We start from the raw sequence: 19027 nt of genomic DNA on the forward strand, positions 1-19027 counted from the left end.
CGGTGATTTTTCAAATGAATTTCTTACTGGGTAAATGTTTGGGGTGGGTGGAGGGGTAAGGGTTGTATTGATATAAATCAATGTTTTTGCAGAAAATGTATATGCAATATTGAATTTAATAAAACCGTTTATTTAAATTTGATATAATTTTTTACATAAATATTTAGTATAAAAACAGCGTTATTAAATTGGATAATATCGACGAAAAACAGTGATTTTTCAGAAGAATTTCATCAAATATTTGAGGTGTAGTAATCGAGTTTAAAACTAATTATGTAAATCCCGTGTCAATCTTTTAAATGCCGAAATGTTCTCCCTTGTATAAACAGAATCGTCTGTATAAACAGCCCGACCTGGATATGGTGGGAGAGGGTAGCGGGGAGGACGACGGGGAGCCTCAAGAGAAACGAAGCAAACAATAAACTTATTTATTAATAATAAACATTTAATTGTTTATGGGATTGTTTCTGTTTTAGCGTTGAAACAATAAAATGTTCCCTATACAAATGTGCCCAGAAAATGAGTCCCGTGGGGTTAGATCCGGCGATCGCACCGGTTTAAAATAAATACCACATTAACAAGCTAAAAATTTGTTTATTATTATGATATAAATAACAGCAAAAATGCATTTTAAATGAACCTCTGAAAAGGTTTTTGCTATTAGCACACACAAATACAAAATAAAGCTAAAATATTTGTCATATTATCAGGTTATCAAATAACAGAACCTGAAAAGCTAAATTTAGTTGAAACGCTTGGCGAGTTGCCTCAGGTCCACCTGGATCTGCCAGAGATCCGGGTTCCATTCGCGGAAAAGTCCCTTGAACTGCTCGCCCTCCTCACCCTGCTCGAACACCACCACTTTGGTGTCCTCCCTGTGGTGGTCCGCCAAATATTTCTGGAAAAAAATCCGAAATAAATCATTCAAGTAGCTTAAGGCCTGGTTTCTCTGACCAGATCGGTCCAAAATATTTCGGCGATATGGAACGAAAAGTTCGTCAGCGGTTCCGGTGAAACCCAGGATATGCGGAGTACATAGTAGTGGTTTTTATAAAAGATCGGAACGAAATTTCGGGGAGGTGTGCGGACAGCAGTTCGTCGAAATCAAAGAGTTTTTGATATGAACGATTTTAAACGGCCCAGTTCGCCGATTTGTTTGTTAAGCTTTGGATTCTCTGACCAGATCGGCCCAAAATATTTCGGTGAATATTCGTGTACAAAACGTTCCAGATTTCCGAACTCAGTTCGTTCAGAAGTTTCGTCTTTTCGTGGTTTTTCTGAAGCTATCTTCAGAATTAATTCATTTTTTTTAAATTTTACGTGCAGTACATCTTGCATTTAAAAACTAAAAAAAGATTGTTGGTATGATTTTAGAAGAAGAACAGGATGATGATGCATCTGCGTTGTTAGCAGTCGACAATGAAAATAGAAGAATAGTTTGAAAAATGTTCGAGAGTGGGAGTAAAGAGGGAGTGTATAAACTAGATATGAGCACTAGACTATTATCAAACACTTTTTGTGATTTGTTAAAAAAATACGATGCAGTGAGTGACAGTGAGTCAACGTCAAAACCGCAATATCTTATAGTTTTGCCAACAACAGTCAATGATTTATAGGGTCAAACGCCTTGAAGGAATCTAATAGTATAAGAATACTTTTAAGTCCATGATCCAATGCCTCAATTATATCATCAATACCCCTTACGAAACCCGTTTTGCAATTCATAATTGAGATCATACCATTATCATATGAGTATATCTGGTTTGATTATTTGGTTCAAAATGGTGACAACAACATTTCTGGTACACTTTTAAGTAAATAGGGTCATTACTGGCTGTGTTATTAGGCGAACCCAGTTCAAAACTAGAGACTTACCTCGACGACCTCCTTGCTCCTGGCCTTCTCCTCCGCATCCGTCTTACTCCCGATCCACAGGAACACGGTGTTCGAATTAGGGTCATCCAGGAACATGACGTCATCCTGGTTCAGGTCGTCCTGCTCGAAATCGTACACCTCCACCACCTGGAACTTGCTGGCCCCAGGTCTTAGGGTGGCGTGGAACAATCGGGGGTTACTGGCAGACCGGGTTAACCTGGGGCGCATCTCCCCCACCCCCTGCCAGGACCTGAAGAATTGAGTGAAAGCGGCTGGTTCCGACCCCTGCACGATCCGCTCGACGTGGGTCCAAGAAGGGCGGCGCGTCTCTTTGAGATACGCGTCGGCTTTCTTCAAAGACTCCTTCTTTTCCTGGGGCGAGGCCCTGCGCCCCACCCAAACGAACACGTCGGTACTGCCGGAATCCAGGATGAAGACGTCGCCCTCGTCGAGAAGGGCGGGCTGCAGAGGTCGTTGTCCGACCGGTTCGACCCTCACCGCCCCCGAGGAGTCGGAGACGCGATAAAGGGCGGCGGCTCGCTCCTCTTGGGTCTCGAATTGGGCGTCGTCGCCGCCCACGGTCGCGTCCGGCACTTTGTCGCGCGAACCGCCCCCGAGGGCGCCGAAGAACTCGTCGTAGTCCGACTGGGGGCTGAACTCGTCCACGATGATCACCTTGGACTTGCCCGCGTGGTCTTGGTCTCTGATCTGGTTGGCGGCGGTGGTCGCTTTGATCTTTTCGATCCTCTTGGCGGACGCGCCCACGTACACGTAGATCTTCTTGCCGGTGTCCAGGATGAAGCAGTCGCCCTTGTTCATCGAGGAGAGGTTCGGGTCGACCTGGAATAGACCGTTTAGGAATAATGTGCAAACAGAAAACACTGTCATAGTACAAAATAGTTTGGGTCGACCTAAAAAAAAAGTCTAGATGCGTCAAATCTGGCGAGCGAGCTGGCCATTCTACAGATTCTCGACGGCTATTTGAAGCAAAAGGTGTACGAAACTGAACTTGCTTCAGTATTGGATTTACGACAGACAAAAACGAATATTTGTAGAAATATCGATGTTAGTGGATTTGAAGATGTTCGGTGTGAAATTTCGGACCGACTGTTCTTGTGTCAAGAAGTTCAAGGCAACCATTTCCATCTTCTCAATGTATTTATTCGATATATCAGGTTAAATGTTAATGTATTCAGGTAATTATTAAATGTACCACCATTTTGTAGTAGGTAAAAATATTGAATTTGTATTCTAGGGTTATAAAGTACTCGTCAGGAGCTTCAAAATGATGTGCCACAAGACCACCCTTTCCATTTAATTTTTTATTCCAAGATGGCGCCCAGCAGCCATCTTAAAATTTTTATCTGTCAATTTTGTTTTAAAACATAGTATTCATTCATCAATTGCATTACCTCAAATTTCAATATTTTGAATTGATTCATTCAAAAAATAAAGAGGGGGGGTGGGTTTAAGAAAAGCACTGTATATAATTATATAAAATTTAAATAAACAAACTGTGTTATTAGGTTAGATATTAAAGACGAAACCAGCTGTTATTCATGGGTAATATTTTGGAAAACATTGATTTGCGAAAACAATTTCTTATTGGTAAGTAGCGTGGGGTGGGTGGGGGGGTTAAGAGTAGATTTAATAAAAAACGGTTTATTTGCAGAAAATATTTGCCTGAGAAAAAAATGCTTTTTATTAAAATTATAGGTGCTGAAAAAATCTATAGTTTTTGTATCTATACTTTTCTCACATAACCTTAAGGTTTTCGAGTAAAACGTGAAAAAGACCCTATTTTATTTCTCGGAAGCAAGCCATATACCGCTTTGAAAATTGCAGTAGTTGTGCCATTTTTTATCGCAAATAAGTGGAAATTCCTACACAATGGCATATACAGTGTGTGACAGCCAAATAGAATAAATTAGCTAATAAATAGACGGGAGCGTATTAGAAAAAACGCTCGAACGCGTCGATTGGTTTTTATAGTTGCGCATTTTTTTTCATAAAAACTTTTTACACAGGTAGTATCAGATAACGGTGGCCAATACCAACTTGCTTAGTTTAAACATAACACCCTGTATGTTAATTAATTTTTAGATTTCTCAGATCATTTTAGATATATTTTGTATACAATGTCCTATATCTATCTTTGACTGTTAAAAATTATTAAATATTAAGTAAAATTCAAAAAATATAACATTTAGAAAAGAAAATTATTTATTTGCCGAAAATTATTACAACATATTCAAAAATTTATACATAATACAAATCTAAACAATATTGTCAATGTAGAAGATGTTCAAAATGTTCGCCACAAACGTCTTGGCAACAACCTACCCGTAAATAGAAATTTCTTCTAACGTTACTCAACATCTCAGGTGTGATCGATCTAATTGCCAGGGTTATTCGTCTTCGTATAAGTCAGCTAAGTCAGTGGATTTAGTTTTGTATACAATAGTTTTCACATATCTTAATAAGAAAAACTGCTGGCCATTCCACCGATCTGGAAATGTTTGGATGAGGTACTGCCGGACATTTATTTGGTAGTGGGGTGGTGCTCCATCTTGTTGAACCCATATCATATTTGCTGGAACTTGTGGGTTTCCTGGATCAGAATACAAGTTGGCCAATTGAAGCAATTCTAAATAATTATTGCCCTCAATAAAAAAAGAACCTATAATCTGATCTTCAATAATTCCTGCCCACACGTTAACCTTTTCAGGGTATTGGGTATTGTCGTCTCTCGTCCAGCGAGGATTTTCCCTGGACCAATAGCGGCAATTTTGACAATTGGCATGACATTGAAGAGTAAAGGTGCACTCAGAAAAAATAACACGTTCTAATTGGATCACATTGCTGTCTAACATTGCCATCATTTGTTCACAAAAATACATTCTCCTGTCAAAATCGTCTTCCGTGAGCTCCTGGGTGGGCATAATTTTATAGGGATGCATTTTGTTTTCTTTTAATAGTCTAATAACTGATGAATAGCTAATATTGAGTACTGGAGCTGCTTTCCGAGTAGATGTTTGTGGGTCTTCCTCAAACTTAAGCATAACAGCCAATTTGGTATCCTCACTTATTGCATTGGCAGCTGCTTTTTTTACCTGCCTAACATGGCCCAGCTCGCGGAATTGCTTTTCTATGTTACTATAATTGTCCCTTGGGTTAAAGGCGGCAAATTTGGAAATTTTTCGTGAAATAAGCGAGCTACTTCCATTTGCGTCCGTGTATTATCTCCATAGCCAATCATCTGTAGAATTGTTATTTTGCGCATTTCTGTTAAATGAACCATTTTTCTGGCTTGTAGTTAATGAAATTCAAACGACTATAGCACTGACGACTACTTCTGTCATGCAACATGAGTCAACATTAAGTCTGGCATTTTAAACCAAAGTAAACAACAATTTTTAGTTTTTTTTATTCTCATATCAATAAAAAGGAATGCTAAAATAGTTTTTGCTTGCTTTATCATTACCAAGACCTAAATGGGCAAGAAGTATTAAGTGAGTTGTAGAGAATCTTGAAAAATATTTCCGAAACAGTCAAAGATAGGTATAGAACAATGTAAACAAAACAAAGGTAAGGACACAAAGTCACGGTCTCATCAAATCCATATAATTTCTTAAAAAAGCTCAAAAGCTACACGTGTTTCGCTCCTGTCGGAGCATCATCAGGCCTAGACCTACACAGATCACATTACAAGTGAAGAAATTATATGGATTTGATGAGACCGTGACTTTGTGTCCTTACCTTTGTTTTGTTTTCGTTTGGTCTCTTAGAGAAAAATGGATGATACGTTTCTATAGGACAATGTATACAAAATATGTCTAAAATGGTCTGAGTAATCTAAAAATTAATTAACATACAGGGTGTTTTTGAAGGTGATAGACAATGGTACAGTGAAAACATCTTGTCGAAACTGCATTGTCTTATTTTATTTAATGTAACACGACGTTTCGGTTGGTAAGTATCTCCAACCGTTATCAAGTGTAAACTGACAGCAAACTACTATTCTATAGGCTTATATACTAGATGTGTGCGGCGATGTGGAAAGGAAAGTCATCCGTGAAAAGAGTTGTGGGGAGGACACGCCTCTCTCTAGATCCTACACTGTCCTGAGAGTAGAGGCTTCCAAATGTTGGGTACATCGACGCTTGGCTGGCTGAAGATCCCCTGATCAGAAGCGTGGTATCAAAGACCAAACCAGATGGCCTGTTGGATACCAAAAATTGCGTATCCGCACTCACATCAGATCCCATGTGAGTGCGGTGACTCATACATAGGTGAAACGAAGCGCCCCCTAGAAGTCAGAGCGAAGGAACATCGCAGCTGGACCCAAAGAGGAGAGGTTCCCAAATCCGGAATAGCAGAGCACGCGTGGCATAATGAACACAATATCCATTGGTCAGAAGCGTTTCGTAGAGGCAGTTTTCATTTCACAGAATCAGGGGATCTTCAGTCAGCCAAGCGTCGATGTACCCAACATCTGGAAGCCTCTACTCTCAAGACAGTGTACGATCTAGAGAGAGGCTTGTCCTCCCCCCAACTCTTTTCACGGATGACTTTCCTTTCCACATCGCTGCACACATCTAGTATATAAGCCTATAGAATAGTAGTTTGCTGTCAGTTTACACTTGATAACGGTTGGAGATACTTACCAACCGAAACGTCGTGTTACATTAAATAAAATAAGACAATGCAAGTTCGACAAGATGTTTTCAACATACAGGGTGTTATGTTTAAACTAAGCAAGTTGGTTATCTGATACACCCTGTATAAAAAGTTTTTATGAAAAAAAATGCGCAACTATAAAAACCAATCGACGTGTTCGAGAGTTTTTTCCAACACGCTCCCGTCTATTTATTAGCTAATTTATTCCATTTGGCTGACACACGCTGTATGTAATTTCGGGGTCATTTTATCACATATTTGAGAAAAAATGTGATAACACGCGTACTTTAGTGATCGACTACTGCAATTTTCATAGCGATATGCCTTTTTTTTTGGAGAAATAAAATGGGGTTTTTTCAGGTTTTACTCGAAAACCTTAAGGTTATGAAAGAATAGTATAAATAGAAGATCTATAGATATTTTTATAATCTATTTTTTTCTCAGGCAATTATTTTCTGCAAAGAAACCGTTTTTTATGAACCCTACCCTTAGCCCCCCACCCACCCTACACAACTTACCAGTAAAAAATTGTTTTGAAAAATCCTTGTTTTCCAAAATAATACGCACGAATAACAGCTGGTTTCGTTGTTAATATCTAATCTAATAACACAATTTGTTTATTTAAATTTGATATAATTATATTATTAATAAATATTTAATACAAAATCAGTGCTATTAGATTGGATATTATAAACGCAAAACAGTGATTTTTCAAAAGAATTTCTTACTGGGAAAATGTTTGGGGTGGGTGGGGGGGGTAAGGGTTGTGTTGATGAAAAACAATATTTTTGCAGAAAATATCTATTAAATATTTAATTTAATAACACTGTTTATTTAAATTCGATATAATTTTATATACAAATATTTAGTATAAAAACAGCGTTATTAGATTGAATAATATGGACAAAAAACAGTTATTTTTCAAAAGAATTTTTTCAAATATTTAAATAGTGTAGTAATCGAGTTTAGAAACTAGATATGTAAATCCCCTGTCAATTTTTTTAAAGGCGGAAATTTTCTCTTTTTCGTAAGCAGTATCGTATGTGATATAGGTATATCTTACAGTTTAATAAATATACCTTGACCATATCGTCCCCTTAATACAACAACCAGGTAACTCGAAATTTCACGATTTTGAGCTATCTACTTTTTCCTTTATAACCTTTTACGCCTTTTTTAATGCTACAACTAGGTAACTTCAACTCCAATCCAATTTACGGGAATCCAGTGACAAAAACTAGTTATGTTCACAGTTAAAAAAAAAACCTGCTGCTTAAAGTAGCTACCTTGAATTATCTAATTGTGCACCTGCGATTACAAAAATTTGTAGGGCAACAAGTGTTTAATTTAAGTTACCTAGTTGTGCGCCCGGCTAACTTGACTTATTCGCTACCCCTTACAGATATTTTTCGAGATACCTATAGTATGTTTGCAGTAAATGTCGAGTGTGACATTATTAAGTATGTTCCTCCAGTTTTTGTAATATTTTTTGTGAAAAAAAGCAAAAATGTCTACAACAGCCAAATACATGTTAACTTTAGGACGTAGCCAGTTGACGGAGAATAAAGGTGAGTGAATTTAAATGCAATTAATAAAGAAAATATTGTGGAAACAATAAGACTGCTTATTTATATGTTAGGTATTTATCAATTAATAATTTTCTCAAATTTAAATTAAAAATAATGTCTTCTGGTATTATTGCGAAATCTATCCTAATCGTTATAGGAGTATTTTTAAAATTATTTTTAGTTTCAGATATAGAGACGGTCAATGATGATGATGACATGTCGTCACCTAATAATGAAATAAATACTCGCATAAAATATACGACAGAAGGAAAGAATAAAGCGGAACAACCTACAAGTAATTGTTATTTAAGTTTATTTTATAAAATATTTTTGTATTATTATTGGGCATGAGCCTTGTAAATACGTAGACTGATAAATACCTTTTATTTTTTAGAAAGTTCCTTTTTTACTTCATGTGATGATACTACTGTGGCATTTCAATTTAATTGTCTAGTGTTCTAATTTTTACAGTTGAAAATATTGAGCCGGTTCCGGGCACTTCAAAACAGCATTTATATGACTTAAATTCAGACTTTGAGGCCATATTCTCTTGAACACTCGGAATATAATCCAGAGTCTGAAAATTCTTCTAGCAGTGATTTGGATTCCCAAGTTGGCACATTACAAAGAAACAATATTGAATTACACGATGTGGAAGAGTTGCCTGTTAGGACAGATAAGTCGAGAAAAAGGAAAAGAAATGAACAAAATTGGAAAAGGAATGTTGCAAAATTAAAAAAACAACGTGGCGAGGCATACATATCATCAATGCATAGCAATGAAAGATCCGTGTTTAGCTACCTGCAAAAGACAATGCAGTGAAGTTTTTTCTTATGATGAACGATTGTCGATTTTTCGGAGATATTATCACTTATCACAGAATCATACGAAAGAAAGCGGGACTTTATTCACGGTCATACAGAAAAAAAAAATAAAAAATGGCATACTAAAGAACAGTCCAGATGACAAAACACCATTTTTTTCTTTTTGCCAAAAAATTCTAACCGGATTCAGGTTTGCAAAACGATGTTTATCAATACCCTAGGAATTAGAAAGGGAGTTGTGGATATTGCGATCAAGAGAGATTATTGAGACAAGCGCGAAAAATTTAAAAAAAAGGTCACGACTCCTGAAATAATGAATAGTGTTAAAAGTCATATTGAGAAGTTTCCAGTAGTCGGCTCACACTATTGTCGTTCAAAAACGCAACGTAAATATTTGGCCTCTGACTTAAACGTAACAATTATGTATATACTTTATAAAAAAGAATGCAATGAAAAAAAAACAAACACCAGCTAGCTCTGCCATTTATAGAAAGGTGTTCTCAGAGGAGTATAACCTTGGTTTTTATCGACCTCGCAAAGATCAGTGTCGGATTTGTATGGCCTACAATTCTCCTTTAAGTGACAAACCATCTATGCAAATTGAGTATTTGGCTCATATTATAGCAGCTAAGGATAGAGCGCGCGATGAAAAGCGATTAAGCAGACAGTTGGCGGAAAATTCAAACGGAAAACTCATAAGTTGCAATTTTGATTTGCAACAAGTGCTTCTGGTGCCAAATGATCCAACTAATAATGCTTTATTTTATAAGCAAAGATTTAAAGTATTTAACTTTACCATTTATAATACTGTCTCCAAACAAGGTGATTGCTTTATGTGGACAGAAGTTGAACGCAAACGAGGTAGCTGTGAGATTGCGACCTGTTTATATAAATATTTTGAATCTTTGCCAAAAACTGACAGATGTGGTGGACAAAATTTAAACAAATTTGTATCTGGGATGTGCTTAACAGCCGTTCAAAATATTGCACATTTAGAAACGATTGAACTCAACTTCTTAGTGTCGGGACATAGTGAAATGGAATGCGATTCCATGCACTCTGCCATTTAAACAGAATTTAAAAGAGTAGGCAAAACTTATTTACCACAAGACTGGAAAACAATAGCTAGATGTTTCCGAAGAAAGGGTGATAAACCTTACATCGTTCATGATGTTACACACGAACAAATATTTGATTGGAAAAATCATGCAGATAAAGTTTTAATTTTCAGAATCAAGGACGAAAGTGGAAAGCAAGTTGCCTGGCAGAAAATGTGTTGTATGCGCTTTTCTAAATCAGAACCTTTTATATTAAAATTCAAAGAAAAATTCGATGATGAATTTAGGAGTTTAAACTGCAAAAGGAAAACAAAACCATCTCAAATTAATAGAAAAATGCCCAAGTCTTTGTATAAAAGCAGAATACCTATAACTAAGGAAAAGTACATTCATCTTTTGTCATTATTTAACACTAAACCTCCCGCAATTTCCATTGAAAATAAACCTTTTTTTGAAAACCTTCCATTTAAGCAAACAGAAGAAGTTGTACCTGAATCAGACAGTGAGTGACGAAGTATAGTATTTAAGTAATCATGAGTTATGTATTTGGGTTTTTTTTTACATTTGACAGAAATGTAAGTATTAATAAAAGTATTTTTTATATTAAAACTTGTTTTTACTTCTCAGTCAACAACTAGATATTTGCTTTTTGATTTTTTATTGTTAAAACTAGATATCTCATTTTTTAATATCAAAAGAACTGAAAAAAAAGCTGACAATCTCTAAAAATATGTATAATATCCATGCGGTATAGTTAAAAAGAAATTCAATTCGCTATTATACAACATTTTTAATTTTTAAATACTTTAAACTGCTCCCCTGAAAAATTACAATTTTTGAGTTACCTAGTTGTAGTATTAAAAGGACGATATACGGTTGATAAATAAACCAAAAATGTACTAAAAAATCATTGAATAAATAAATATGTACAATATATATATATGTATGTATTTAACGATAATAATATTATGATGTGTTGCTTGGGATGCAATACTGCTACAAGGTAAAGTCCAGTGCAACGATATATTAGAATGGTCACCCGTCAAAACACCAGCATTTTACTTCTCAAACAATGTAAATAGAAGGTGTATGACATTGTTTGGCAGGTGGAATGCTGGTGTTTTGACGGGTGACCATTTTAATATATCGTTGCACTGGACTTTACTAAGGATTTCCAGATAATTGTTTAGGCAAACATCGAACAAAAAAAAACTGTAATTCGACAAACTAAAGACTATGTTGGGTCCAGTTCTGTTTAGTGATTTATTAATGATCTACCTCATGGAAATCAATCAAAAAAATAAGGCACTTATGCTGATGACACAACAATCTTGTCAAGAAGTAACCAATTATTTGCATTTGACGAGTGCAAAACTAGACCCTATGTACGTAACCCAATAAACTATTTATATTGAATAAAAGTGTAATCGGTTCGTATACTGACCTTTTTTTGAGCATCGATAACTCAAAAATAGAACATAGGAAACTAAAATCCAACAATATAATAATAAATACGAGGTTCCATTTAAAAATGCAATACTTATATCTCTCTTTGAAGTCTTTTAACCTTTTTCGCTCCTATCTTAAAAAACATGGAGAAAGTAAAAAAATATACCTTTTAGAGGGATACCTTTTACAAACAAAAGAAAAATTATTTAAATTAACTGTATACTAATTGTGCAAAAGTTCTCGTGAGTTGGAATGTAATATGGCGGTTTTATCAAACAATGGTCAAAATTGCCCTAATTTACTATATAAAAAAATATTGTTTGTCTCTGAATCCCAACAAATCTAGGATCATGCTTTTCATGCAAAACCAGGAACTTTAATAAATTCAAACATTAGACTAAGCAACCGGGCTCTTGGCTTTACTTTACCTTTTACTTGAATATTAATCTAATATTGATATTGGTTTGATCTGCATATTTCTATTGAATAAAGGTTTAATCGGTTGGTATACTGACCTCTTTGACCCGGATGTTTCTGGACCCTTTGACCTGGAACAGTCTGGTCTCCGCTTCCTCGGGATTGACGTGACGGAACCCGGAGGAAACCCCTCCCGGTTGATAGCGCACTCCCGACTTAAAGTAGGACAGGAAGAGTTGGGATTCGTGCTCCTGTCTCTCTCTGTGCTGAATGGGGGCACCACCCAGGAGCTCGTCCAGTTGCACCGCCAGGATCGCGGCTGCTCCAGCTTCATCCTGAGAAATTTTTGGGGAATTAACCGATTTAAAAGTGTGTCGATAATAAGATCCGCATTTTAATAGACTTGCCCACTTTTTATTGATTTTTCCTGTTAAACTGGATTGAGTCACGAATGTGCCAAAAATACTCGAATAATGTTTTCCTTTGTGAGAACTTACCTGACTAGTTTCGGCTCCTAGCCAAAAATGAATGTCCCAAGACTTGTCTCCCCTTTTATTCACGTTCGTCTGTAATCAATTGATTAATTAATTAATGGATTATTATTAATTAATTAGGACTTACGTTCAGGACGATGTAGGAGTCGCCGGTGTAGAATTTCCCGTATTGATCCTTGGGGTACGGTACCGGCTTAAAGTCCTGCAATCAACAAGAGACAAGTTAAAAGGGGATCGTTAACCTTTAACAACGGGAGCGGATTAATGTTCACATTTGACGCCTTTTTACTTTGACCTTTTTACGGGAAAACGTTCGAAAGTTCACTCGAGGGTGACCCCCAACCCTTTTAAAGGGGGAAATTATTGTGAAAAATTCAAATTTTCTGTTTATTCCAGGCAGTTGAGGGCCTGAATAAAAAAAGCCACCAAAGAACTTTAAACTGATATTATGATAAGTGTAGAGTATCAAACGCCTTAGAGGAGTCAGATTGACATGAATTATTCCATTATTTGTAATGTGGGTGGTCCAGTATATATATACATTGTCCAGATGTGTATGGCACACAAATAGCAACATCGCACACCTATTTTCGATTTAGTATAGATAATCTGATGCTGTACAGAGAGTCGTAAAGATAATTTTGGCCTGGCTGCAGCCGATTTATGACTGTGGTTCTTTGAAATCGGTGTATAAGCCATAAACTCATCGCCAGTCCGAAGTGTATTTATATAAACAGCGAAAACAGGCGGTTACATCACGAATTTCCAATTAAAAATGTTTATTTTTATTTTCACACTTTCGAGACACTACAATATTATATATATACTGCGGTTATATAAATAACACAATTATGTAAAAAAAATACTTAATTTTAGACTAAATTATGTGTGGTGAACCAGCGGTTCTTCCTGTATGTGAGTCAGGTACTCTACATAATTCAGCATCAAGGTTAGCGTGACATTGAAGAAAATCGATCCTCAGGGTTTATGGGTTAATTGAGAGTAATTTATTTAAAAAAAAAATGTACAAAACAAAGTCATGCGGGTCTGTAGTCATTCAGGCATGTAAACAATTGTATATAAGCCTGAATAAATACATAAACGATTTGTTTGCTTTGAACGGAGATAACCAGTATCTAATACTATAATTTGTACATGATAAATATGGGAAACATTGCCAATTTTATGAATTTTTGTTATGTTGTATGTAACAGGTGATTTTTAAAAATACTGATAACTTTCTAGCTGTTGTAAGACAATTTTTTTGTTATTTGACCTAGAAATATGATTCAAAAACTGGATTATATAAAAAATTATTTGACATCTTTTATATAAGTATGAAATTTTCTGTAGAATTAATCATTTTTGAGAAAAATGGTCTTTTGGATTTTCATGTATCAGGTGATTTTCAAAAATGTTGATAACTTTTTTCATATTTAAGATAGAAATGTCATTCAAAGACTGGATTTTATAAAAAATGATTTGGCATCTTTTATCCAATTTTTTTTTGAGAAATTAATAGTTTTCGAGAAAAATTGACTTTTTAGTTTTTTTGCATTTCCATGTATCAAGTGATTTCCAAAAATGTTGATAACTTTTTTGGTATTTAAGATAGCAATGTCATTCAAAGACTGGATTGTATAAAAAAATAATTGGCATCTTTTATATAATAATGATTTTTTTTGTAAAGTTAATAGTTTTTGAGAAAAATGGACTTTTTAGTTTTTTTGCATTTCCATGTATCAAGTGATTTCCAAAAATGTTGATAACTTTTTTGGTATTTAAGATAGCAATGTCATTCAAAGACTGGATTGTATTAAAAATTAATTGGCATCTTTTATATAATAATGAATTTTTTTGTAAAGTTAATAGTTTTTGAGAAAAATGGATTTTTTAGTTTTTTTGCATTTCCATGTATTAAGTGATTTCCAAACATGTTGATAACTTTTTTGGTATTTGAGATAGAAATGTCATTCAAATACTGGATTGTATAAAAAATTAATTGGCATCTTTTATATAATAATGCATTTTTTTGTAAAGTTAATAGTTTTTGAGAAAAATGGACTTTTTAGTTTTTTTGCATTTCCATGTTTCAAGTAATTTTCAAAAATATTAATAACTTTTTTGCTATTTAAGATAGAAATGTCATTCAAAGACTGGATTATATAAAAAATAATTTGGAATCTTTTATACCAGTATGAATTACTCTGAAAAATTAATAGTTTTTGAGAAAAATGGTACTTTGAGTTTTTCCACATATTCATGCATCAGGTTATTTTCAAAAATGTCGACAACTTTTTTGCTATTTGACATAGAATTGTAATTCCAAAACTGGATTTTATAAAAAATGATTTGGCATCTTTTATGCAGGTATGAATTTTTCTGTGAAATTGATAGTTTTTGAGAAAAATGAACTTTTGGGTTTCTTCACATTTTCATCAATCGAGTGATTTACAAAAATGTTAACAACTTTTTTTCTATTAGAAATAGAAATGTAATTCAAAAACTGGATTGTATAACTATTGATTTGGCATCTTTTATGTAGGAATAAATTTTCCTGAGAAATCAATAGTTTCTGAGAAAAATGGAGTTTTGAGTTATTTCACATTCTCACGGATCAGGTGATTTTCAAAATTGTTAATAACTTTTTTGCTATTTGAGATAGAAATGTCATTCAAAGACTGGATTATATAAAAAATTATTTGGCATCTTTTATGCAAGTATGAATTTTTGTGTAAAATTAATAGTTTTTGAGAAAAATTAACTTTTGGGTTTTTTCACATTTATATCAATCAGGTGATTTTCAAAAATGTTGATAACTTTTTTGCTATTGGAGATAGAAATGTGATTCAAAGACTGGATTGTATAAAAAATGATTTGGCATATTTTATGCAAGTATGAATTTTTGTGTTAAATCAATAGTTTATGAGAAAAATGAAAATTTGAGTTAGTTCGCATTTTCATGTATCAGGTGATTTTCAAAAATGTTAATAACTTTTTTCTTATTTGAGGTAAAAATGTGATTCAAAGACTGGATTGTTTAAAAAATGATTTGGCATCTTTTATGCAAGTGTGAATTTTTCTGTAAAATCAATAGTTTTTGAAAAAAATGAACTGTTAGGTTTTTTCACATTTTCATCAATTGAGTGATTTACAAAAATGTTGACAACTTTTTTGCTATTTGAGATAGAAATGTGATTCAAACACTGGATTGTATAAAAAATTATTTGACATCTTTTATGCAAGTATGAATTTTTCTGTAAAATCAATAGTTTTTGAGAAAAATGGAAATTTGAGTTAGTTCACATTTTCATGTATCAGGTGATTTTCAAAAATGTTGATAACTTTTTTCCTATTTGAGGTAAAAATGTCATTCAAAGACTAGATTGCTTAAAAAATTATTTGGCATCTTTTATACAAATATAAATTTTTCTGACAAATTAATAGTTTCTTATAAAAATTGTAATTTGAATTTTTTACCATTTTTATGCCTATGAGAATTTCCAAAAACCTTGATAACTCTTTAGCTATTATAGATACAAACATGATTTAAAAACCGGATTATCAAATGAACGATTTCTGAGAAACCAACACTTTTTGAGAAAAATGCAAATTACAACCTGTTACCACTTTCATGTCTTGAATTCACATAACTGTAAAAATTACAAGTGCAATTCCGCCCTAACGATGCATTTGCGGACGACACCGCTCTCAAATAAGTTATATCGTCCGCAAATGATCCTCTTGGACTAACCTCGACCCTCCATATCTCCAGACCGGCCCTTTGGCCCGCGTTAGCGAACGCCGGATCCATAATCGCGTTGTTTCTGTTATTCGACGGTTGTCCTGCACCTCGTTGCGGCGACTGCGAACGCGCTACTGCCGCCTCCGAACTGGTTATTCCTGCTCCTATTAAACAGGCGAACGTCATCGTCAGGATAACCTGCGACGAACCCTTTTTCATTGCCATAACGGTGATGGGTCTCGTTTGTCTGTTGTTGGTCTCGGTTCGCTTGGTTCTGCTATGGTTGAGAAAGAGATACATGGTCATGGTTGATGTATCTCATGGGTTCAAAATGATTTAAACAATGTGCATTATTTCTTAATTATTGTAGACGAGAAAGTGCTTTAGTTACTGGGTCTTTAAGCAAGGGTCTGAAAATTTGTGTTTTTTCCTTGCATGTGAAATTTTTGGTGATTTATTGACTAATGATGATTCAAAGAAATAAATATAAATCAAGTCGTTAAGAATCTTTTATGCAAGTATGAAATTTCCTGAGAAATCAAGCGTTTTCGAGAAAACTGAATATTAGTGCTGTTTACCATTTTCAGGTCTCGGGTGATTTCCAAAAATTTGGATTGTTTTTTTACTATTGCTGGTAGAAACCTCATTTAAACAGCAAAATCTCGAGCTAATTATTTAGAATCTTTTATGAAAATATGAAATTTTCTGAGAAATGAAGCGTTTTTGAGAAAATTGAAAATTTGTGATTTCTGCCATTTTATGCCTTGGATAAGTTCCAAAATTTTGGGTAATTTCTTTGCTATTGCTGATAGAGACATGATTCAAAGACTGAAATCTGAAATCAATTATTGAGAATCTTTTATACAAGTATGAAAATTTTGAGAAATCAAGGGTTTTTAAGACAACTGAATATTTGTGATTTTTGGGATTTTTATGCCTTGAACGATTTACAACTTTTTGGGTAATTTCTTTACTATTGCTGATAGAAACATGATTCAAACACTGAAATGTCAATCTAATTATTCAGAATCTTTTATGTAAGTATGAAATTTTCTAAGAAATGACGCGTTTTTGAGAAAAGTGAAAATTTGTGATTTCTGCCATTTTATGCCTTGGATGACTTCCAAAATTTTGGGTAATTTCTTTGCTATTGCAGATAGAGACATGATTCAAAGACTGAAATCTGAAACCAAATATTTAGAATCTTTTATACAAGTATGAAAATTTTTGAGAAATCAAGGGTTTTTGAGAAAACTGATTATTTGTGATTTTTGGCATTTTTATGATTTAAGTGATTTACAACTTTTTGGGCAAATTCTTTACTATTGCTGATAGAAGCATCATTCAAACACTGAAATGTCAATCCAATTAATCAGAATCTTTTATGTAAGTACAAAATTTCCTGAAAAATAACGTGTTTTTGAGGAAACTGAATATTAGCGCTTTTTCCCATTTTCAGGTCTCAGGTGATTTTCAAAAATTTGCATAGTTTCTTTATTATTGCCGATAGAAACATGATTCAAAGACTGAAATCTGAAACCAAATATATAGAATCTTTTATACAAGTATAAATTTTTTTGAGAAATCAATGGTTTTTGAGAAAACTGAATATTTGTGATTTCTGGCATTTTTATGCCTTGACCGATTTACAACTTTTTGGGTAATTTCTTTACTATTGCTGATAGAAACATGATTCAAGCACTGAAATGTCAAGCTAATTAATCAGAACCTTTTATGTAAGTATGAAATTTTCTGAGAAATGACGCGTTTTTGAGAATATTGAAAATTTGTGATTTCTGCCATTTTATGCCTTGGATAAGTTCCAAAATTTTGGGTAATTTCTTTGCTATTGCTGATAGAGACATGATTCAAAGACTGAAATCTGAAATCAATTATTGAGAATCTTTTATACAAGTATGAAAATTTTTGAGAATTCAAGGGTTTTTGAGAAAACTGAATATTTGTGATTTTTGGCATTTTTATGCCTTGAACGATTTACAACTTTTTGGGTAATTTCTTTACTATTGCTGATAGAAACATGATTCAAACACTAAAATGTCAATCTAATTATTCAGAATCTTTTATCTAAGAACAAAATTTCCTGAGAAATGAAGCATTTTTCATAAAATTGGAAATTTGTGATTTCTGCCATTTTATGCCTTGGATGAGTTCCAAAATTTTGGGTAATTTCGTTGCTATTGCAGATAGAGACATGATTTAAAGACTGAAATCTTAAACCAATTATTTAGAATCTTTTATACAAGTATGAAAATTTTTGAGAAATCAAAGGTTTTTGAAAAAATTGAATATTTGTGATTTTTGCCATTTTTATGAGTAAGGATTTACAACTTTTTGGGCAAATTCTTTACTATTGCTGATAGAAGCATCATTCAAACACTGAAATGTCAATCCAATTAATCAGAATCTTTTATGTAAGTACAAAATTTCCTGAAAAATAACGTGTTTTTGAGGAAACTGAATATTAGCGCTTTTTCCCATTTTCAGGTCTCGGGTGATTTTCAAAAATTTGCATAGTTTCTTTATTATTGGCGATAGAAACATGATTCAAAGACTGAAATCTCAAGCAAATTATTTAGAATCTTTTATACCACTACGAAATTTCCTGAAAAATGACGCGTTTTTGAGAAATCCGAAATTCTATCTCTGTCATGCTGCAGTAAGAAGTAAACGACTTTTTACCTGATTCTTTGTACTACTTTAAAAAACAATTAAACACGTTTGTAGCGACCACAAGACCGAGCAAAACTAACGAGCCTGGCCTTATTAATTCATAAACAAACATTAACTTACAGCAGTGACCCAGAAGGTCAACACATGAAAGCGAAAAATGAGATTAACGAGCGTCAAATCTTAGAAATATGAGATATTTGTTTAAATAAAGTTTTGCATGTATACA

At 33.9% G+C, this 19027-nt stretch overlaps 1 protein-coding gene and 1 long non-coding RNA gene across 2 annotated transcripts; one reads left to right on the top strand and one right to left on the bottom strand.

The window, feature by feature from the left end:
* Window positions 1–574: 574 nt before the first annotated feature.
* Window positions 575–18967, bottom strand: LOC126747436 (actin depolymerising venom protein gelsolin 1). Its single transcript, XM_050456096.1, has 7 exons — window positions 18811–18967; window positions 16120–16387; window positions 12493–12567; window positions 12369–12437; window positions 11970–12206; window positions 1876–2715; window positions 575–898 (listed from the first exon to the last, which is right to left on the bottom strand). Exons 2-7 carry the CDS (start codon window positions 16333–16335, stop codon window positions 743–745), a joined length of 1593 nt encoding a protein of 530 aa, XP_050312053.1. The 5' UTR covers window positions 16336–16387; window positions 18811–18967; the 3' UTR covers window positions 575–742.
* Window positions 7436–8520, top strand: LOC126747447 (uncharacterized). The gene is made up of 2 exons (XR_007664206.1): window positions 7436–8123; window positions 8305–8520. It is a non-coding gene; the product is annotated as an uncharacterized LOC126747447 (long non-coding RNA).
* Window positions 18968–19027: the final 60 nt, after the last annotated feature.

This window comes from Anthonomus grandis, chromosome 19 (genome assembly GCF_022605725.1).
Source record: "Anthonomus grandis grandis chromosome 19, icAntGran1.3, whole genome shotgun sequence".
In the NCBI taxonomy this organism is placed as follows: domain Eukaryota; kingdom Metazoa; phylum Arthropoda; class Insecta; order Coleoptera; family Curculionidae; genus Anthonomus; species Anthonomus grandis.

Coding starts and splice junctions, on each gene's coding strand:
- LOC126747436 (XM_050456096.1), bottom strand. CDS start 16,335: ATGGCAATGAAAAAGGGTTCGTCGCAGGTTATCCTGACGATGACGTTC. Junction 2,716..11,969: donor GAAACATCCGGGTCAAAGAG/GTCAGTATACCA, acceptor GGTCTATTCCAG/GTCGACCCGAACCTCTCCTC. Junction 899..1,875: donor GGAGCAAGGAGGTCGTCGAG/GTAAGTCTCTAG, acceptor ATTTTTTTCCAG/AAATATTTGGCGGACCACCA.